Source organism: Oryzias latipes, chromosome 17 (genome assembly GCF_053564925.1).
Source record: "Oryzias latipes strain Hd-rR chromosome 17, Olatipes_Hd-rR_3.1".
Taxonomy (NCBI): domain Eukaryota; kingdom Metazoa; phylum Chordata; class Actinopteri; order Beloniformes; family Adrianichthyidae; genus Oryzias; species Oryzias latipes.
In genome coordinates this window covers 20,059,146-20,080,673 of record NC_136253.1, presented here as the reverse complement: position 1 = coordinate 20,080,673, position 21,528 = coordinate 20,059,146, and the positions used below count along the sequence as shown (strand labels likewise).

General features: G+C 40.7%; 3 protein-coding genes across 4 annotated transcripts in view; 2 read left to right on the top strand and 1 right to left on the bottom strand.

The window, feature by feature from the left end:
• Positions 1–341: 341 nt before the first annotated feature.
• On the top strand, positions 342–5,501 carry LOC101173172 (polyisoprenoid diphosphate/phosphate phosphohydrolase PLPP6-like). Of its 2 annotated transcripts, none has more exons than XM_011486473.4 (3): positions 342–911; positions 2,204–2,424; positions 5,101–5,501. In XM_011486473.4, exons 1-3 carry the CDS (start codon positions 533–535, stop codon positions 5,356–5,358), a joined length of 858 nt encoding a protein of 285 aa, XP_011484775.1. In that variant the 5' UTR covers positions 342–532; the 3' UTR covers positions 5,359–5,501. The 2 variants fall into 2 exon arrangements, with proteins under 2 accessions (XP_011484775.1, XP_004079115.1); XM_004079067.5 differs by having other exon boundaries at positions 392–911; positions 2,204–2,638; positions 5,101–5,240.
• Positions 5,502–6,668: 1,167 nt separating this feature from the next.
• LOC101172528 (myocilin) lies at positions 6,669–8,934 on the bottom strand. The gene is made up of 3 exons (XM_004078977.5): positions 8,373–8,934; positions 7,840–7,947; positions 6,669–7,761 (listed from the first exon to the last, which is right to left on the bottom strand). Exons 1-3 carry the CDS (start codon positions 8,836–8,838, stop codon positions 6,959–6,961), a joined length of 1,377 nt encoding a protein of 458 aa, XP_004079025.1. The 5' UTR covers positions 8,839–8,934; the 3' UTR covers positions 6,669–6,958.
• Positions 8,935–18,541: 9,607 nt separating this feature from the next.
• Positions 18,542–21,528, top strand: part of dnm3b (dynamin 3b) — a 28,982-nt gene continuing 25,995 nt past the window's right edge. Inside the window, exons 1-4 of the mRNA XM_023965739.2 lie at positions 18,542–18,893; positions 19,182–19,487; positions 21,017–21,090; positions 21,265–21,414. Coding sequence (XP_023821507.1) covers positions 19,327–19,487; positions 21,017–21,090; positions 21,265–21,414 — 385 coding nt within the window. The 5' untranslated portion in view covers positions 18,542–18,893; positions 19,182–19,326. The remainder of the gene's footprint in view (positions 18,894–19,181; positions 19,488–21,016; positions 21,091–21,264; positions 21,415–21,528) is intronic.

Here is a 21,528-nt window from a genome sequence, read left to right as displayed (position 1 = left end):
ACTGTGAGCGAATTAAAAAAAGGCGTGCTGTCGTCATCAGTTACTTCAATTATGTCAAACAATACCCCCAATACGCGCTATTTCAATTCGACAAGTGTGCTTTAATATAATAAAATTACACTCGAGAAACAAAGATTTACACACCAAACCACTAACTCTCGTCTCTTCATGGCTGTGCCAAGAGTTTCCATTTGGCACATCCGGACCTTCAAATTAAAGGATTCGAATCCACCTTAAAATCTCAGGGGAAAAAGTAACAAAACAATGAGCTGTTCAGATTTTATGATGTGGCTGAGACAGGTTTGATGTAATAAAGAGGTCTAAACTGTTCCATCCATGAACAACAATTTTAGGAGCTTTCGACCAGTGTCCTATTTTTAGTCACGTGACAGCAGTTGCACACTGGAAACACTTTAACCTCTGTGAAGTGGAGCCACACGCTTGCTTGCAGGATGGTTTGCGTCTGAGTGCTCCGGGAATTTGTACAAGGGGAGCCGGACAGGCTACTGACGACATTTTTATCAAAGGAAAAATGTCCTCGCCAGGGTCCAGACGGAATAGTTGCCGTGCGGTCGCGTGCGGCACCCGGTTGTCATCCGAGGGGAACACCCGCCGCCGGGGCTCTAGCGTGTCTTACCTGTCCTCTGGAGCGCAAACTGAAGATCTCTCCGTTAGTCTGAGTCAGCCTATAATCACTATCACGTTTCGCTTTTTGCTGGCGGTAGACCTGTGGCTCTCCAAGCGGCTGGGAGTGTGCGCCTGCGAGGAGTCTGCGTGGGGGAGCATACGACCCCTCGTGCGCCTTGTGGAGTTCTCTGGGCATGTCGTTCCTTGGCTCATCGGCACTGTGTACACTCTTCTTTGCAGGGAGAGTGTGGTGGAGCAGGAAATCATGCTTAATTTGTTTCTGGGTAAGAGATCAAATCTCAGGGTTAAAATTTCCACCTGCGTTCAGTTGTAAAAACTTCGGTGCATGCGCACTGGTTCCTTTCCAAATATATTTAACATCACTTGGGCAAAATGGTATTCATGGATTTAGAATTAGGACAAGTCTACGAGTTCATATCAAATTGATCATAAATTTGGTTGCATAAGTTTACATTTATCACTAGTTAGGTTATAAGTCTGTGCGTCTTTACGCACATATGTGCCAATATCAGAGCACAGCCTTTGGCAGCGATTGATCATGCCCATTTGAGATGTGGCCAAAAATGGCTGAAGACTTTAACCATTGAAGTAAAAAACACATAATCCTAAACTCACATTAGTGTATCCTACAAGACGTCCACCTTTAGGACCAACCTGTTGGTGCGCACCAAAATGAAGGGAGTAAGTGTTTATTCTCCTGAACTGATAATCTGACCACGACTCAAATACCATGGTCCATAGTCTATATGCATCCAGGTTATATTTGTTGAGTGACAGCTTCAAGTTCATGCGTTGTGCTGTTGTACTCTGTTGTCCTGTTGTTACATACCAGAGCTATTCTCGGCACTTAACAGCCGATTTAGGAAGGACAGGTGTTTTGGAAACATCGTGGCTGCTTACTGGCGCACACTGGCATAAGATATTAACGAGGTCAAGGGCTTTATATCTCCATCATTTTATTAAACTAAAGTTTTTTGTCACATCTTGCAAGGAGTAACTTTTAGCAGTTAATTGATGGGAAAATATGTATGAAAAAAATGAAGATTAGAAAAAAACATCCACCACCAAGGCAACTTAAAATATATTAATTGGGACAGAGAACGGTAAAAAACAAAACAAAAAAAACCCGAATGACTCGTTTAGATGTCCTCATTCTTGCCTTATTCAAAAAATAAAATGTATTTTTGTTGCTGTTTAATTAAGTATGTTTTTTATTTTTATATTCTGTTCAAGATTGTAATCTATTTAATATAACTCAGGTCAATTTTGTGTTGAAAAGTTAGTGGGAAAAATCGATTTTTATCAAATTATTTTCTTAAGTTATAAGTTATTATAGTCTAAAGGTAATTAATTCAATTAAAAGGAACGATGACTTAATATTACAAGATCATTTTTATACATGTTTTTCACATGCTAGAGAGGAAAGTCTGACGACATGGAACATTTTAGTTTAAAAACTGCCTCTCAACTGAAGTGGAACTCAAAAAGATCTTCAGAAGTTCATCCTATTATAGAATCTCAAATAATGATCCATGTTTGTTTTTCCTCCCCATAGCTCTCACGCTGGACCTTCTGCTGGTCAGAGCTGTCAAGACCCTGGTCAGACGTCGGACGCCTGCACAGAACCGCTCTGACATCCTCTCTGCCTTCTTTGTGGAGCGATACTCCTTCCCCTCAGGCCATGCCTCAAGAGCCGCCATGTGTGCCCGCTTCTTCCTCGCACAGATCGTGGACACAGCCTCCATGCGGGTTCTGGTTGTGAGCTGGGCCGCCCTGGTGAGCCTGTCCCGGCTGCTGCTCGCCAGACACTATGTGACAGATGTGGGCTTTGGCTTGGCCATGGGCTACTGCCAGTACAGCTTGGTGGAAAGGTTGTGGGTGACTTGGGACTGCCTGCAGGAGGTGCTGCTGATGCGACTCAGAGAGAGCTTCGACAGGGCTTACAGTGGACTCTGGACAGTGGACTGGAAACTCTAGCTCAGGCTCAGATGTGAGTCAGCCTGCGTGTGGGGGAAAAATGTGTGGCTTGAGATAATTCATAAAAACATTGCAATCCTTTATTTATTTTTAACCAGGATAAGTGTTTCAGGCCATGTTGAAAATACCAGCATCCTTTTAGAGACCCACTGGTGTTTTGGGTGTTTTTAACATGTTCTTGTGCCATTTTTCTGATGGAGGACATATATAAAGAAACTAAAGATTAAAATTGTATTTCTGAGTATTACTTTATTCAAATCATTGTGAATCAGGAGCAGACAAAAAATGCAGTCATAAAAAGAGCTTTTCTGTGACGTTGTAAATACATTGGATGCAAGCTCCCGGCTCCTTTCTGATGCATCCACTCTAGATGAAAAATAGATGGAAAGAAATGGTACTTAAGAAATGTACTTGTGATTGTTTGTTTGAGAAAAAAACAAATGAGATGCAGCTTGTTTGCACAATAACAAAAACTTTGTCTCATATAATAGTTTTGCATCTCACAGAGTTTTTTGTCTACCTGTAAAACTCCAACAACAAACTAAAGCAGTAGAGGTGCGCAGTGCTTCTTGATTTCAGTTTCATTTGTGGTTTCCCCCCCGAGCCTTTAGGATCCAGAGTGAGCAGCATGTTTGTGCATACAATGCTTGCGATGAGTCAATTTGCCTCCCGCCAAGTTTCCATCAGCTGCAGCAGAGTCCTCTGACTGCGATTAAACTCTAACACACCTCATCTCGTCTTACAGTGTTGATACGCTGAGCTGCCATCACCTCCTTTTTAACATACCAGCACAACCTCCAAACTCAACCGTGCAAACAGCACGTGCGCGATTTGAATTTTACATACTTAAGATGGCAAGAGGAGAAGACAGGATTTATTTGTGCAGGAACTTAAGTGGGGGCACATAAGTGTTGACAGCAGAGCTGGAAGACATACAATATATGTGCTGGTCCAGTCAGTTGTCTCTAGAGGATAGAGCAAAATAGTGATTGTAATGTGCTACAATGACAATGTGTTGTTGCTGCAAAGTTCTCTGTTAATGTCCTCACGGCTTCTTAAATCTCATCCATCAAGCTGTCAGTCTGCAGCATTTCGCTGGGTGCGTCAGGGGTCTTAAGCCACAATTTTAAGATGTTTGCTCTGAAAAATGGAAACTCATAAACAGAAGTCCTCCTTGTTTTACTGGACAGTATTTACCCTTTATGAATATGTGAAAATGATTGAACAGGTTCCTTTCGTTTGCTTATAGATCGCTCTGGTGTTATATTGTTAAGAATGGCATGTGCCGCTGTGGCTGCTTTTGTAGGCCAGTTGATGAACACACAAGTGGATGTCTGTACTGTCTTGTAATAAAGAACAAAAAACCTGCAGGGATTCCTCCGTTGTATTCCAACAGCACCCCACAGTGACCTCAAAAGTCTAACACACTGCAAAAACGGAATCTTAAGAAAGTAAAAAAGACCCTTGTTTAAAAAAATGTCCTTAAGGCCATGTTACACAGCCACTACCTACATTATCTGCATATTGCACAGATGTAAATTAATCATTTGTGAGGAAAAAATTAGAAAAGTTGTGGGTGTTATATGAAATTTTCACAGATGTATCATGAATGAACCATGTTAAAACCACGGAAGAAGTACAAATAAACCACGCAAAGAACACGTAAATACACGTAGAACATAAACTGTGCGGGATTATTGCAGTTTGTATGCAGTGCATTAGTGATTGTGTGTCAATTACGTGATTTTAGCATCATATGTGCGCCGTATGCGTGATATAAAAGTTATACATGGGTGGTAAATGAGTCAAAGTCTGTTAGACATACGTGGAACGGTCGTGGAAAACCACAAATTTGGGTATGAATAACATGAAAGCTTATTCATTGATATCAGGTAATAGAACTTATGTTTACGTAAGTCATTATTCTGTGAGCCTTTTTGTGTCAGACAAGAAGGATTCAGAACAAAACCAGAATTCTATATCAAAACCTTTAGTTAGAAATCCAAGGCTGGTTAGACACTGTGCTAAAATATAGCTCTGCGGTCAGACATAGACATGCACTAAAATATCTTTAAAGTATCTTTAAATTCATTCAAACCAAAAAAGGAAACAGTGGGAGAAAAAAAGGGTTTGAATTCTAAAGGGTGATTTATAGGGCAGTAAATCTGAAGCTTCTAGATTCTAAAACAGGTTAAATGAAGTTTTACATTGGTGTCAAAGATAGGGTCTGAATGCAAAAATGACCAACAAAACTGTCATGGTGCCTATGGCAGCTCTCCTCCCCCTCTGCTCTCTGCTCTGTTCCTGACTCTACCAGCTGCTTGCACTCACCTCATCATCCACCAGACCCACAAAAGGAGATCCAGAACCAGTATTCATCGCCAGATCGTTGCCCCTGATGGTGCTTAGTCTGGTCAATCTAAGTTTCTTAGTTCATGTATTCATGCCTTGTCTAATCTCATCCTTCGTCTCCAGGACAATCTAACCATGAGTGGTCGCCTGAGTATCCAGTCCTGGAACAAGAACTCCTCTGCCAAGCCTCAAAACCAGAATCGAACTCCAATCAAGCCACGAGCCATTGCTACCTCCAGTCACGCCACGATCCACGATCCACGACCCAGTCATCAGCCTCGACAAAACTACAAACCCGCTGAAGAGGGAAATAAATATTCACTCACCTTCTTCATCTGCGTGTTCCTTCCGGGTTCCAGCATCTGGGTCTGCTTCGCTTAGCGAGCCATGACAAAAGAAAAATGGCTTTTTCTGATGCATTTTTTTTATTTCAAAACAAAACAAAACAAAACACACCAACGTGTTTGTGAGGATTAGCAAAACTAAATAAAGCATATTTTAATAAATATAAAAATGGTCTGTACTGCTTGTTGCTTTGGGTGAGTATTAGCCTACACACAATCAAGGCTTTTAATATTTTCTCCAAATGTGCTCTGCTGTTTGGTTGAGCAGACAATTAAATTGTTAAAAGTTTCTGCAACTTAAAAACCAAAAGGTTTTAACATCTTTGTACATTTTAAAGAAAGACAATGTCTGTGATTTGTAAACTGGATACCAACAAAAACAAAGGATTGGAATTTCTAATGAAACAACTTTTCTGACAACTTCCACAATAAAAGTTTTATGCTCAATGCATTTGTCCTTTCTTCATAGCAAAGGCTGCTAGATGTTTAGTTTTAATTTCTCACTGAGATTGCTAATTTTTTATAGGGCTTTTCTGCCTAATTTAAGGCTCGAAGCATTTACAGTCACAGTCCCATTTACTCACACACACACATTCACACACCGATGGCGGCTCTGCTACCGAACACTTGCGCCAACCTATAACCACCAGAAGCAATGTAGGGGTTCAATGTGTTGCCCAAGGGCACTTTGACACAGGGTAGACAGGGTGGGAACCAAACCTGCAATCCTCCAATCAGTGGTCAACCACTCTGCACGACCGCCCATTTTAATCCTCCTTTCAAGACGGCCCTCACCTAAACAAACAGAATTGCTGCCATGATCATAAAAAGTAATGGTCAAATAATGATAATGAATGATTTAGATCACAGAAAAAGGCTGTAAAAATGTGTTTTTACTCATTTATTTTAGGAAATCTTGTTCTGACACTCTTGGCAGCAATTGAGCGGTAAGTGTTTGACATGCCTTAGGAAGAATTCTGTTTCACTCTATTTAAATTTCGCTTTGCAGGAAGGCGATGCAACCTAAATGACCTGCTTAAAGTAATTGAATAACATCGAATCGACTTCAAGTCCAGCCCTGGACCAAACCCCTGTGAGATGTTTGCATTTGTTTGTTGGAACCTTTAGAGGCTGATTAGCTGGTGGGTGGGGCCATTCTGGAGACTCCACAGGATTTTTAGCTTGAGATTGCAAATGGATTATCTGATGTTGTGATAGTCTGGGTCCTGAAACTGCAAAGCACCCACAACTTCCTATTTCTTGGTAGGTCTTTTTTCCTAAATGTGAAATTTGTTTAATGATGTCAGTTATTGACATGTGGCCATGCAAAAACTATCATACTCTCCGTATCCTTGAAGCATTTTAATGTTTCATTCAAAAAAACAGTAAGAGGTGATGAGTTACCAGACTTCTGCACTCATGGAATATTTCTGTCTTTTGCAGAATATTGACTGTTGTTTTTTAAATGATGATAGTATTTTATTCACATTATTTTATTTAACAGATAAAATGATATTTTACAAATGATCAGAGCGGCACAGATCTGCTTCTGTTTGTCATCATATCTTTTTTTCTTTCAATAATACATAGATGCAGATACAAAATAAAACACAATATAAGCCTCTCTTTGTTTGCCTTTAGTTGCCCCCATGCCGAGGCCTGCCCAGTCTGACATCGTACGTGACCATGTGGAAGTTGTCCCAAGCGTACAGCTTCCTGTGGGCGTAGTTGTAGTCCACCATGCTGTTGTAGCGGTACTTGTTCTTGAAGGGCACAGAGATGGCCCGCCCCTCACTGGTGGCTGTGTCAAACATAAAATTGATGGTGGTGTTCGTGGAGGCGTAGCTGGCCACCGTGTACAAGCGTCCACACACCATGAAGGCGTTGGCAACAGAGTTCTTCCTGATCTTGGTCTCCCAGCTCTCCTTTACCTGCAGACTCACTGGGTCCAACTGGGAAATGACAATGGCGCCTTTAGCCTTGTTTGTGCTGTAGATGGCCCACAGACCCTGCTCATCCACGGCGAGGTCAATGTCTGTGTAGCCCCCCCAGGAGTAAGGGTGCTGGCCATGAAAGCCAGCTTGAGGCAGATCCAGGCGAGATGCTACACTCTCAGATACCAGGTCGTAACGAATCAGCGTGCGGCTCCGTCTGCGTTGGTAGTAAAGCGAGCCTTTGTAGACGGTAGCACCTGTGCTTTCCACAGGCTCTGGCAGAACCAGAACTTTTGAGGGGAAGCCTTTGGAAAACTGCTCCATGTCTTCAAACATAAAGAGCTGACGCACATCTGTGCCCACTGCATCAATGCGCCACACAGTTTGGTTGGTGAAACTGGGGCCCCGAGGGTCGGGATCCTGCAGCCACACTCCATACTTTCCAGTGATACTCTCAGCTTTCCGGTGCAGCACAGGGTTTCCTACAGACAGTAACTCTCCACATCCTGAAGATAAAAAGGGAATTTTCTTCAGAAACAAATGGTTATAACTGCCTCTGCATCACCCAAAACATCACAGCATACCAGTGAAGCTCAGATTTCCCTCAGGAAGCAGGCGGGATGCAGGGAGCTCTGTCACCTCGGCCTTCATCTCCTGATAGGCATCATTCCTCAAATCATGTTGTACAGGGTCTGTGCGAGGCACAGTAGAGACAGTTTTTGATGTTGAAATTTACTTTTTAAAATTGTTTTGTGAACAAAACATCAACGAGGCAACACCATGGTTTCCAAAAAAATATTTTTGCTAATTGAAATGCTAAAAACCAGCAAGCAGAATCTAAAAAGAAGGGGTAAAGTTATAAATCTGCTCTTTCCACAGCTCCTTGACTAAAAACCTTGGATAGCTAAAGTTTCCTTTGAGGAAACGACGCAGTCCTTAGTTTGATTTTAACCTTTATTTGACCAGGTAAGTCAATTAAGGAACCAATTCTAATTCACAATAACGACCTAGATCTTTACACGAGACAAAAACATTAGAAAAGCAGAATGTAAAAACACCAAATTATTAAAATTATTAAAAGAATTGTTTTTGTATATTGGCTCCTTGAAGTGCATACCTTTGGCAGGTCTGTAATTGTACAGAGCTCCCTCGGAAGCCTCTGTCTGTTGGCAGGATCTCTGCCTGAGGCTCTCCGCCTCCCGCTCCAGCTCAGCCAGGCTGCTCTCCAGCTTCTGGACCTGCCGGCTCAAATGCTCCTTGTCCTGCTGCAGCTGGTTCCTTTCCCTAGTAACTAGGCTGTAAGCTTCCTGGAGACTCTCTTCTGCTCTCCCAGCACCGCGGCCTCCATCCGCTCCTTCAACCAGGCGACTGACCAGAGCTTCAACCAAGGTGAGCCGAGACAGGACTCCATTCAGTTCTTGTTTAGTGCTGCTTCCAGAGCAGCTGCTTTCCATTGGACTGGGTACAGTGAAGGTGTAATGGCAGCGTCCGTTGGGGTCATTAAGGCGGCTGAGAGAGGCTTGGTTTTGAGCCTGATTTCGGCAGAACAAGTAGAAGAAGTAGAGAGCTATTTGGAGCCACATTCTGGATCAGCTGATAAAGTAGATTGCAAAGATTTCTCCTCAACTTTCCCCACCTGATTCTCCTTGACCGTGCAGTTAAGTGTCTGGGGTCTTGCAGAACTCTCAGTTGAGTATTTATAAAGATTTCAAGGGGAGGGGTGCTGAGGTGCAGTGAGGGCTAAAAAGAGCTTGTGTAAAGGTTCACGTGTTTCTTTCCTTTTTTGTTTTGCAGGAGATCTGAGGAGTGCTGACTAATAGTAGATAATGTGAAAACCACGCTGTTTCCATGGAAAAATTAACTCACTATGTTTTTGGCTTCATGGAATTCTTCAGCAGCTGGAATGTTGTTTTGACCGGTTAAAAACTTTATGTGTCTAGCAGCCCGTGGCAGCACTTTTTGTTTACTTCCTTTTTCGCTAATAGCTTTTCCTACATGTATTTTTTTTTTATCAACCACCTGTATGATCAACTGAAAGGCTAGTTTATAACCTCAGCAGTTGGTGAAACTGTGGTTGCAGAGGAAGTTGTGTGAGGAAAACAGCATGATCACTCTCAAGACAAGACAGCGGTTCAGCCACTTCACAGCTGGTCAGATGTCTGGCACTGCAGGCTGTTTGGCTGGGACATTATCATACTATTTGAGAAAACGATCAAAGCATTCCTAAAAAAAAAACATGCTTCTGTGGAAAAAAGTCCAAATCCAAAAAGTTTGAATAAAAGAAATGACTATATATATTTCACCATATTTGCCTACCCTGCACAGTCCAACTGTATTCAAATATTATGATTTAAAATGAGAAAGAAATTGATCAATGGATTTATCCTCCTTTCTTTCCCTCCTTATGTGATTTTGTTGATGCCTACAGGACCTCTGTTGGGTCCTGCATACTTTGTCTGCTGTAAAATTATCCTGTCTGTTTTTAAGGCTGTAAAAAAGCACCAGGTTCCCACAAAGTTTGAGTCACAGAGGCGTGTCTGCATTATGTAACATGGCATTTGAGGAAACATTTGGAGGTGAGAGCAAGGCTCCTTTGTTGTGGGAATGAGATGATCACACGGAGACCCTGGAATGCAGCACCAGAGTGTTTGTAAGGTAAAGTGTTCCTCATGTTGAGCACAAAACACTCTGTAAAATGTCGTGTACTGAAGAAACATCTCAAAAACTGAGGTTTCAAACGGTTTCAATTGGATTTAAACCAAATTTCCTTTTTTTTCCTCCACACACATATATAACACATTATTTTCTGTGCTATATATTTTACTCCTCCTCTTAAAACTACATTTTTAAAACATGTAATTACCTTCAGTAAGCTACAGCTTGCAAATTAAAACATCGCATGATATGAACGCCCGAAACTTGATCCACAATTTAACTTAATAAGAAAAAAACAAAATAAAAATGTACTGAAATGATTACAATTTAAAAGCCCACATTTGATGCAAATATACATCAAACTGCTTCCGCTTCAATCTTAGCACAATTTAGCATCTACTTGAAAATAGAATAAAATGTGTTTTTTTTCAGTGTCGGAAATAAATTAGGTAAAGAAAAACTGTTTTAATTTGACAGATAAAGCTCTGACTATCCAAAAAACATCAATAAAATCCTTATTTGCAAGCTTGGACTGTTTGTGTCAACACTATGGTGACCTGTTACTGTCTTTTCTACACACCATAAAATGTATTGAAGAAAGACACGACAGCTTGGATTGTATTGGAAATGATTTAGTTCAAGCAATCAAAGCAGAAATTATACAAAAACAAGACATTTCAATTTGACTCTATACAAATATATAGCAAACATGTATAATTAGTCATGAAAATTGATTGCAAAAAACACATCATTCAAAAATGTATTCAAATAAGAAGTTTTTTTTAAAAAAGTACAATAAGAACCTACACCTGAAAGAACCGAGGTCTCTTTTTATTTGGCCACATGTGGCAGATGTTAAAACTGCTGAATAAAAGTTTAAAGTCCCCCCCCCCCCCCCCCCCCCCCCCCCAGCCTTTTACTGGTGCAACAAAAATGGCGAGCAATATTTGAGCTATCCAGCAGTACTCAGATGCCAGCTCAGATGAGGAAAACGAAGATGTACCGGTACATTGATCTATTTTTCTGCAAGTGGATGAGAATGGAACTTGTGGTTTGCAGTAGTAGCTTCTACATCACAACTACAAGCTTTGTTTGAACTGCATTATTTTTGTCAGTACTGATTCCCTTTGTCACAATGATTTGAACAAAGAGATACTCAGAAATGCAATGTTAAGCTTAGTTTTTCTAATATATGTCCAATATCATGAGAAAACAGGACTTTCATTGGAGTGGGTCTTTAAATTGGCGCCTTCTCTTCTAAAATTTTTGCATATACAGTATGTCATATTGTAAAAGATAAAAAGCAAAAAACAGAAGACTGACATGCAGTACCATATGTTATGGTATGTTAGCTTAACTTGCCTTTGAGTTGTAGGTTTATCTTCAAGCTAAGCTAACAAGTAGCGGCCAACGTGAGAACTAACAAGTCTTTTACTGGGAATAAAAATAAATTCTTATGAAACCAGATAACAAATGAACTAAAAGCTGAATTAACCCTAAAGCACTGGCAGTTTTATTCCCTGATGGTACATTTTACTCATGTGTTTGGATAGGACAATGTTATGCAATATAATGAAAAAAACATGGCAAGACTGTAGTGGTCATAGCCTCACCAAAAACAGTGATATCATGTTACAATTGAGAACAGTTCAGTTCAGCAAGTAAGAACCTTCATGTGCTTGCCAGACATTTTTTTTTATTGGTGGGGACTCTTGCACAACACATTTTTAGTTGTGTGTGCGTGGGTTGGGTCTGTCTGACTTGTGCGTGTAAAATGTTATACAGGCACGAAGGACTACCCTGCAGACCAGAGTTAACAGCCTTGAAAGCAGCCTCAGCCTTTGGAGCAGGTCATGAGTCACCATTAAAAACCGAAACAATAGGCCTCAATGCTCCAGACCATTCACCATGACCAGAATTTTTATGATTTTTATATTAAGGAAAAAGCATATGAAATTATGAACTCTGGATAGGTTTAATCTACTAAAGATCAAACCTATTATATTTGATTTATAGTAAAAATTGAATCATAATGAAATCTGAAAACAATAACGGGACCAACACTGCCCTTTGGTTGGGAAAATGTGTTGCTCGTCTGCAAAAATTATCAAGCTGTCACCACAAATGTCACACCCACACAATTGAAACCTATGGTGTGGTGACGTACATTGGTAAGTCATGGAGGTGTTGCACAGCTGACAGAGTGACATGAGAGCAAATTTCCCAAAGTGAAACATAACCATGGGATCTCGCTTAGGTCAATCATGGGACAGTTCTAACTCTCCATTGGAACTTTGTGCGTTTGCAGTTTTACAGTCAAACTATTAGACCTTCCTGTTGCATGCTGTCAAGAAATGTTGTTCACTGCCATGAATGAATTTCTGTCAGAGTTCTTTTCTTTCTTTTTTTAAAAAAAGAAAAAAACAAATCACTGTTTATGATAAAAGCTCAGCATTTTTGCAGCTGCCTTGTTTTTAGTGCCATCTGACTCCAACTAAGATCTGTGTCTAAATACAGAGTGTCAAAATAATGTCACCTCTGCACAGTAATTCTAACAAAGTCCCTTCTTGGAGAAAAGCCTCTTTCAAGTGTGCTCCTTTTAAGTAGGCAGGTTTATGGGATTCCTGTACAATGAGCTATTCCACTAAAGCTTGTTTTCCTTCTCACTGCCAGGTCTGCTGATGACTTTTCCAGAGCTGGAAATTCTAGTTAAAATACAGAGAAAATCAAAATTTTCACCAGTTGCAGCATATTTTACTCCACATAAGATTTGAAACTATTCACACAAGAGAATAAACTGTTCAGTAAATACAAATTACATTAAGGCAAATGTGCTCTGGATACCTAACTATTTTGTATAGAAACTTCATAAAGGTGATTACTCAGTTGAATAAAATGAAAACAATAAACGAAAAGTATAGGCGTTTGCCCAATATTTGGGCAACTCAGTGGCCAATGCTGAGTGTTACATTGCACATAAACACTTAGAAATGTGTACAAACTGATTTTTGGAAATCAATCTTTGTCTAGCTTTAGCATTTTTACATTAAATAACAACCTTGATCAAATAAAAAGCTTAAAAATGCAATGTTGCATTTTCAAAATCCACAACATCTGGTTTTAGTAAAATAAATAAATGAATAAAATGTTCCAAACTAAAGGTTTTTCCAGAGAGACGTACAAATTTACCTGATTACAGTTACCCAGACCTAAATCCTTCTACTTTCCAAGACAGAAATACTTCTAATATTTACCATTTGATGCTAATCATACACTAAAGCAAATTTGTAGATAGGACATATATATCTCCTTTCAAATGATTGCTACAGTATTTGTCTACAGCAAAAAAAAAGTTCAAAGGTTGTGCGCATGTTTTTTTAAACCATTATTTAAACTAGAAAGTCCGACTGAGATCCACAGATCTCCTTTTCAAGAGAGTACTGGCCAAGAGACAGATTACAACCGAAGACATTTTATACAATTAAAAATACATTTCAAAACAGCAACATGCTATTGGTTTCATCTCCAGGTCTTTCAGAATGACATCAAACCAAGACAAAGGTGTGAGATGTGGTAGTTGAATTGCCCTTTGCAGAGAAATCCAGTCCGTGGTGTCTGATACTGAAAAGTCATCTTTGCCTTTGCTGCCTCGGCACTGGGGACAAACTGTGAGTATACATCCTGGGAGCTGAGAGCCTAAGGTCTGTCAAGTCTCTGCTGAAGACTCACACTCAGGTATGAAGGGAACAGCCCAATGAGTCCCTTATATAAATCTATATATGAGCCAATGAGCTCCCAAAGGAGGCCATCCAACTCACAACTACACATCACAGTTATGAGTTTGTGCACCAGAGTTTGCTCTGAAATGTAAAGAAGCATGAAAAACTGAATCAAACATGTGTAAAGCCTGGACTGGGGCATGTGTGTGTAAAATATCCCTGTAATCCAACACAGGAAGAAACGTTGCTGCAACAAGTCTCCTCTTTGCATGGAAAGGAAAATCAAATTTGTGTCTGAAATAGAAAATTAACTTAAGACGACATTATTATTATTTATTTATTATTATAACTAAATAGTTAACATGAAGCTTAAAAGACAAGTTATTGATTAATAAACCCAAATATCTGAAAACATTAGCAACTTAAGTGAGCCATCATTAGTGACTATGTGGGTTGTGTTCCTCTGCTTGCTTTTACTATTAGAAAATAACATTACTTTAGTGTTGCTCTGAAAAATGTTAAAAAGTCGTTAATGCATTTTGTAATTTGTTTATGGCATCATGGATATAGCTGGAATAGAATAAACACTCATGTCATCAGCATAAAAATGACCCACTTTATTTATATAAACTCCAAACTTTTATTCAGCAGTTTTAACATCTGCCACATGTGGCCAAATAAAAAGAGACCTCGGTTCTTTCAGGTGTAGGTTCTTATTGTTCTTATTTGAATACATTTTTGAATGATGTGTATTTTGAACGTATGTGTTTTTTGCAATCAATTTTCATGACTAATTATACATGTTTGCTATATATTTGTATAGAGTCAAATTGAAATGTCTTGTTTTTGTATAATTTCTGCTTTGATTGCTTGAACTAAATCATTTCCAATAAAATCCAAGCTGTCGTGTCTTTCTTCAATACATTTTATGGTGTGTAGAAAAGACAGTAACAGGTCACCATAGTGTTGACACAAACAGTCCAAACTTGCAAAGCCTAGATCTTACTCTGGTTTCAGGGGATTTTAACCATTCAACCTGTATGTTTAAAAACACTATTTGTTATTTTCATCAAAAAAGTGAAATATGTAAACACCGTGGAAGAGATTTGCTCTAAAGTGGAGTCAGGCTACAGGACCAAATCAAAACCACACCTGGTTTGCACTGACAGCTCCCATTTCCCTTTAAAATGTGATCTGACTGTACTTCTGGGGACTGTTAGAACTCATTAGTGAATTGCAGATGCAGGGAGGCTGCTTTGAAACAATAACTGCTTGTGAACACCACGGGCTGGTGGAGTTTAATGACTCTGCTTTGAATTTTAACTCGCGGTCAGGGGATACAGGTGTGGCATTCGTGACATGTGGCCGATCCATTTCAACTGCAGAAAGCAAACAGGTTTTTATGCATATAAGCATTTGGGTGTGTTTTTATAAGCACAAAAAAATTGCAGAGAAAATTCACAAGTCATCATATGCCTATTGCTGCCCTGTTTAAACACAGACAACACTGCTTGATGCCAGCAACTTAAGTTATCTTTTTTATTCTTTTGTTTGTACCTGAAAACACACAATTGGGGTCAAGCAGACTCAAGACAACCTTCTTTTTATCTCCATGAGACTATGAGGCTTTTGAAGCTGAAGAAAAACAAGGTAGATATTTTAATCAAAGAGGATAAACTTAATACTCAAATAAAGATATAGGATTAAAAAATGCAATTGCATTAAGCAAAATAATAAAAAAATAGGGAATTTGAATTGTAAAAGCGCCACCGGTCATAATTCAGATTGTGTGTACATCACTATTTTTTTTTTGTATTAGTGGGAACATTTTTTTTAGATTTTGATCATATATACACAGTTTCCTCTTTTAGTATCATATAAACAGTCAGAAACTTGGGACGGTTTATTAACTGTGATCATTGGCAGTCTGAATCACTAATGTGTGGTTGGAGACACCCTGGACAGGAAAATAGATAAAAACCTTGAATGTGGAAGGTAAATTACTGTTTGCTGGCAGAAAACATATAGTGTTCTTTGGGGAGAGGTCACCTATGGTAACTAGTTTGACTCCTACTGTTAACTACAGCTTCAGTCCATAGAGACAGTATCACAGTGGAGGTAAATGACTGCTGTCAAACACAAGGAAGGTCCAAAGACCAGATGGTAACTGTGGCTGCCTGGTGAAGCACTGACGCAAATTTGCAGATGCAAATTTTAAATCATTTGGGCTTTATGTGTGTTTGTTTATTTTCATTTGTCATGCTTCTTTTTTTCCAAGGAGAACTCACTTTTGTTGTGCTTGTTAAATGAATTAATATTAAATCCACGGAGGATTAAAATGAAATTTTTGTTTGAGATCCTATCACATTTTTCAGGTGTTTAAATGTCATCTGTACCAGCAGGGGGAGCTGTTGCCTTCCAGCTATTCCACTTCCTGCATTTACAGTGTTTGTGTGTGTTTAGGTTTGTGTAGGTGCTGTGCCCAGGAAAAAAAGTGTTAAATAAAAAACAATGCTCCATTATATTATCTGAAGCAAATCTTTTTCTCTCTCAAAAATCTGTTTTTATTTCTAACATACCGGTAAGTGAAACAATCCTTTTACACGCCTATCAAGATTCTGTTTAGCTATGCTAACATTTTCCTTTAAAATTAAAAAAAAACAAATGAAGTTCTATAAAGGACAGCGGCAAACATTAATATAGGCTCAATTTATTTTTACATGTGATGCTTTCCACTCTATAATAATTAGTCCTGGTAATGATAAAAAAAACATTTGATCTCATCATATTTTTAACCCTTGTGCTATCTTAGATGACCCCACCCTTACATTGACGTGTTCTCCCTACCATGACAAAGGTGGATAAAGGTGGAAAGATTTCATGTAATCCATGGACACCAGTGAAGATCACAAATCATTGAAGATAAAAGGTTCAGAGCACTGTCTATTGGGTCTAGATGACCCAACTCCCAATGTTAAAGTGCCTAGGATAGCACAAGGGTTAAATGTATAATGTACAAAAGAAGAGAGTGCTTAAAATTTTCATTTTGAACCTTGAGGTCAGATATTTCTCTTAAGATGCCCCAGATGAAAAACCTGCTTTGAGTGCAGAATCAGCTGCATTTTTTGGCCTGAGATATTGTCCTGCAAACCAGCTGCTGTCCCACATATGAGGTACAACAAGAAAAAAGAAGCAGTCCCTAGCAATAAAAAAAAAAGCATATTCACTTGACATGCTCTTCCTCAGGTTAAAATGTTAGCTGCAGGTGAAGCAAATTGACACAACCAGACCAGACTCACAATTTCTAAAAATAGTTTTCCTTTCTCTTCTGATAGACTAAATCTATGACCTTGGCCATGTCAGTCCATGATCATGTACTGATATGTAGTAAGATAAAAATAGAGTAGTGGTAAAGATTTCGCTGACAGGAAAACTTGTAATTAACCATAGCCTGCATAAAGGACAACAAAGCAAAAAAACATTGGTTTTTGAAAATAAAAAAGCAAAAAGAACCGAAATAATGTCACTCGGAAAATAACTGGCAGAAGTTGACACTGACATAAAGGCATTTTTTCTGAATAATTTTCACTTAGACAATTTGACAATTATTTTCATTTTCTATGCTTTATTTTCTCTTTTCTTTTTATCTTTTGTGTGACAGAAGAGTGTCAGCACGACTCAAAGGAAAGGTGTACAAGACAGTGATGAGACCAGCTCTGCTCTATGGGTTAGAGACGGTAGCAGTGAGACAGAGACAAGAGGCTGAGATGGAGGTAGCGGAGATGAAGATGTTGAGGTTCTCCTTAGGAGTGACCAGGTTAGACAGGATAAGGAACGAGTACATCAGAGGGACGGCTCATGTTGCCTGTGTTAGCGACAAAGTCAGAGAAGCCAGACTGAGATGGTTTGGACATGTTCAGAGGAGGGATAGTGGATATATTGGTAGAAGGATGTTGGAGATGGAGCTGCCTGGCAGGAGGGCAAGAGGACGGCCAAAGAGGAGATATATGGATGTCTTAACAGAGGACATGAAGTTAGCTAATGTTAGGGTAGAAGATGTCCATGACAGAGTGAGGTGGAAAAGGATGATTTGCTGTGGCGACCCCTGATGGGAAAAGCCTAAAGAGAAAGATGATTTTCTCTTGTATGCGACCTTTTGGTTTGTAAACAATTGTAATAGTTCTATTAAAAATCCAAGTTAAATACAAAAAAAAATAAATATCTTATTTGTTTATAGGATTGTGTTTAGTCTACTGTTTGCTGCCATCTAGTGCTCAACGCGCATGCGTCGTCAGGTCTGAGGCCTGTCCACGATGACAAGGGTAAATACCAACAACATTTGTTTTCTTTTCCCGCACAGCTGAACCTGATCCCCCCTTTCACACACAGTGAACTGTTTTTGATGACGTGTTGACCTTGGCGTCGTTGGATGAAAGCGCATCTCCCACAGGCGCAGATGTTGACCCGTGAGAGGTTAAGACAGAGTGGCACAGAACATTCCGCATGAGCGCATCCACCAGCCTCCGCCTGCAGTGACAACCAAGGACCAGGCGTCATCCCTCCCTCCCAGCCACCATAAGCTTTGCAGACATGATCTACCCCGTTACAGGCCGCACGGCTGCAGTGTCTAACAGTGATTGTGATGCGCAAAGTGACATGGCGTGACTGCTATGGCCGTGTCCTACGTGAAATGTCGGGAGAATTGACGGCAGCTGCCCTATGCGGGGATCTGGGAGGGCGCGCATCCTCCTCTTCTTCCTTTGCAGCGATGCGCAGCCGTGCCGCATGACTCACGACGGCCGTGATGGCGTGTATGTAAACAGGGGGCGGGTTCAGGTAAGCCTAACTTGTACCTGGGCAGCCAATGCTGCGTCGCCTCTCCCCTCCTCCGTTCCAATCCCCTCGTTCCCATTGGTCTACCGCCGCGTCGGTTCGTCGTAGCAGCGAGGCGCAGCCTGGCAATTACATCGGAGAAAAAGAGGAAAGGGGTGGGGATGGTGGGTGAATGATTAATCTGTCCAAGACGAATTTCTGTTCGGAATAAGAACACTTTGAAATTCAAGCGAACCCCCTCCCTCCCGCAGGAGAACGCGCTGTTTCTTTTACGCGCGGAGAGCATCTGCGCCGCCGGAGCAGGCGGTGCTTGTGGAATCGTGCGCGGTTGCTTGGCGCTCGTCTTTGCTGCTTTGATCTGCGCGTCGGTTCAGCACTGGACAGCGACCGGGACCGTCATTCTGAGAACAGCAGAAGGATCCTGAGGCGGGGTGAGGTGCCAGCAACACCACGCCGCATTCCCCGCTGCGCGTTTTGCCTGCGCAGTTTTCGTCTTGGGGCATTAAATCAGCCCCGCACGTATGCGCATGTATTGAATGTGATTTAGCGCTGGACGCTGTGGAGACATGGAGCCTGTGGAGCCTCGCTTGCCAAATGCCCTTGACAGCGAAGGCTACGTGCGCTCCATTGCTCGTCTGTTGCGCGTCTGTTTCAGAATGAGAGGTCCAACAAAATAAATAATATGTCCTTTTTTCATCACTTTATTTTTTTCTGCACAGTCGCTCCGACCCACTGGCTCGGGGCAATGCGCGGCTAGGAGGCTTCCCTACACCAACAGCCGCCACTGAAGCCCTGGATTAATATAGCAGCGCCACATCCCCCTCCCTCCACTTGCTGATCCCAAGTCCTCCAACTAAAGGCACCATGGGAAATCGTGGCATGGAAGAGCTGATCCCGTTGGTCAACAAGCTGCAGGATGCCTTCACCTCCATTGGCCAAGCCTGCAACCTGGACTTGCCGCAGATCGCGGTGGTCGGCGGTCAAAGCGCAGGAAAGAGCTCCGTGCTGGAGAACTTTGTTGGCAGGTAAAGTTGACCATCACCGGAAATAGGATAATCCTTTTTTCCTTTAACCTTGAGCGTGACATAAGGAGTATTATTTGCAGCAGATCTGTCTGCAGAGTAAGTTCAAACATTCTTTGCCCTGCAAAGTCACAGCAGAGACATCTCCATTTGTGTTCCCATCTTTTTATGAACCCACTGATTCCTGGACACACACAAACACAAAAGGAAAGATGCTTTTTTTAGCTTGGCCTACAAAAGCACCTTTGGGGATTTTCCTTTTTGCCCTGTCAGCTAAGCAAAGTGATTTCCCTTCACAAACCCAAAAACATCCCGCATTTTAAGGAGATACTTCTAAGCAAAACACTGTCTTTCCCTCAGTGTGTGAAACTGGCTGCAGAAAGACTAAACCCAACTAAAAACACCCTCCTCCCACACGTGCAGCTCCCATTCCTGGATGCACACATGAATATTCATAAAGTTGCCCTGGAATTTAGCTCTGCCAAAGAAGAGATAGTTTTTTTTTTGGATGTTACAAAAGAAAAAGTTGAACGGCCTAACCCTTTTACCCACATTTTTATTGTTCTATTTGTTCACATTTGCTCTCAATTTCAGCCACAGTTTAGTCATTTCGCCACAAGCTAATTATGTAATTCGTTATTTCGAATAAACAACCTTGAATAAAAAATACACACTCAAAAATGTGGATTAACTAGGTGGGATTTTTTTTCCTCAAAGCAGGTCCAAAAACAGATTTAGAACATAATGTTCCATGTCTTTTGTGTGCCAGATGTGGGTTCTGTGCGTTATTTTTTTAATAAAATAAAAATTAGAAGGAAATGCTAGTTATAAGTGGGAATTAGGTTTAAAGTTTGCAAGCTTCACTTAAAATTAGAAAAACATCACAATTATACATTAGCACAACTTTTGAAATAATTGTTAATCAAACCATCATTTCAAAAAATGGATTTATTTGGTCAAATTTTCTTTTAAGCCAGTATTTTATGTCCTCTTTCAGCCTCTACCAAGAGCTGTGATGCTGAACCTGTTTATAATGGATTTTTTACTGAGGATTTTCCTTCGTGAAAGCTCCCTAAGCATCTGCCAATATCCTTAGAAGGACTAATTAAAAAAAATGTTTCACTTCTGCATGTATGTGCACAAACTGACACACCTGCCAGCCTGTAACCCTGCAGGAAACGCTGAAGTCCCTGTTTCTTAAATGAGAGAACTTGCTGGTGGTGACGCAGCTTTTCACTTTGACCTGCTCTCCCTCAGGTCAGACTGTTCTCTGTCAACTGAAGCTGCTGCTTCAAGCTGTTTTAAATGATCGCCTTTGTGCTCATTTTATTTTGAACAATAGGATTTTTGGAAAATAAAAACCAGAGATTTAAAGAAAGCTGTACTAACTTTATTAGGGAATGATTCAAAAGAAACAAACCTTCTTAGACCTGATAGAAAAATGATTATTGTGTCCTGCACCCCTCTATGCTGGCTTCATACACGTTGCTGTTGTCTAATATAATCGCCTTGGATGGGCTGTCTGTCTGCAGGGACTTTCTGCCCCGTGGATCTGGCATTGTCACCCGCAGGCCTCTGGTTCTGCAGCTTAACAGTTCTAATGCTGGTGGGTTCACACACATTTTAACACCCACACACACCACCATGGACAGTGCTCAGACTAACACGTACACACTCGCCCTCCTGCCATTGAAATCATTCTGCTTTTTCTTAAAATCCTCTCCTCTCCTCGTTAGCATCACTAATCTTGGTTCTCTGCGTTTTTGTTTCCTCCTGTCAGAGTGGGCCGAATTCCTCCACTGCAAAGGGAAGAAGTTTACTGACTTCGATGAGGTCCGCCAGGAGATCGAGGCGGAGACGGATCGTGTCACGGGCGCCAACAAGGGCATATCCCCCGTTCCCATCAACCTGCGGGTGTTCTCCCCTCATGGTACGGACAGAATTCATCCGCTTTCCCTCTTTTTGCTGTTAATTGTGCATAAACACTTCTTATTGAGAGAGACTGTGACAAACTTTGAGTCATCAGGAATAGCAGGCAGATCAT

What these genes read in the sequence shown, in the direction of transcription:
- LOC101173172 (XM_011486473.4), top strand. Translation starts at nt 533, where the DNA reads ATGTCCTCGCCAGGGTCCAGACGGAATAGTTGCCGTGCGGTCGCGTGC. An exon ending in CATGCTTAATTTGTTTCTGG is followed by an intron (nt 912 to 2,203) that starts GTAAGAGATCAA and finishes TCCTCCCCATAG; the next exon opens with CTCTCACGCTGGACCTTCTG. An exon ending in TTGTGAGCTGGGCCGCCCTG is followed by an intron (nt 2,425 to 5,100) that starts GTGAGCCTGTCC and finishes CTTCGTCTCCAG; the next exon opens with GACAATCTAACCATGAGTGG.
- LOC101172528 (XM_004078977.5), bottom strand. Translation starts at nt 8,838, where the DNA reads ATGTGGCTCCAAATAGCTCTCTACTTCTTCTACTTGTTCTGCCGAAAT. An exon ending in CAATTACAGACCTGCCAAAG is followed by an intron (nt 7,948 to 8,372) that starts GTATGCACTTCA and finishes TGCCTCGCACAG; the next exon opens with ACCCTGTACAACATGATTTG. An exon ending in GGGAAATCTGAGCTTCACTG is followed by an intron (nt 7,762 to 7,839) that starts GTATGCTGTGAT and finishes TTTTATCTTCAG; the next exon opens with GATGTGGAGAGTTACTGTCT.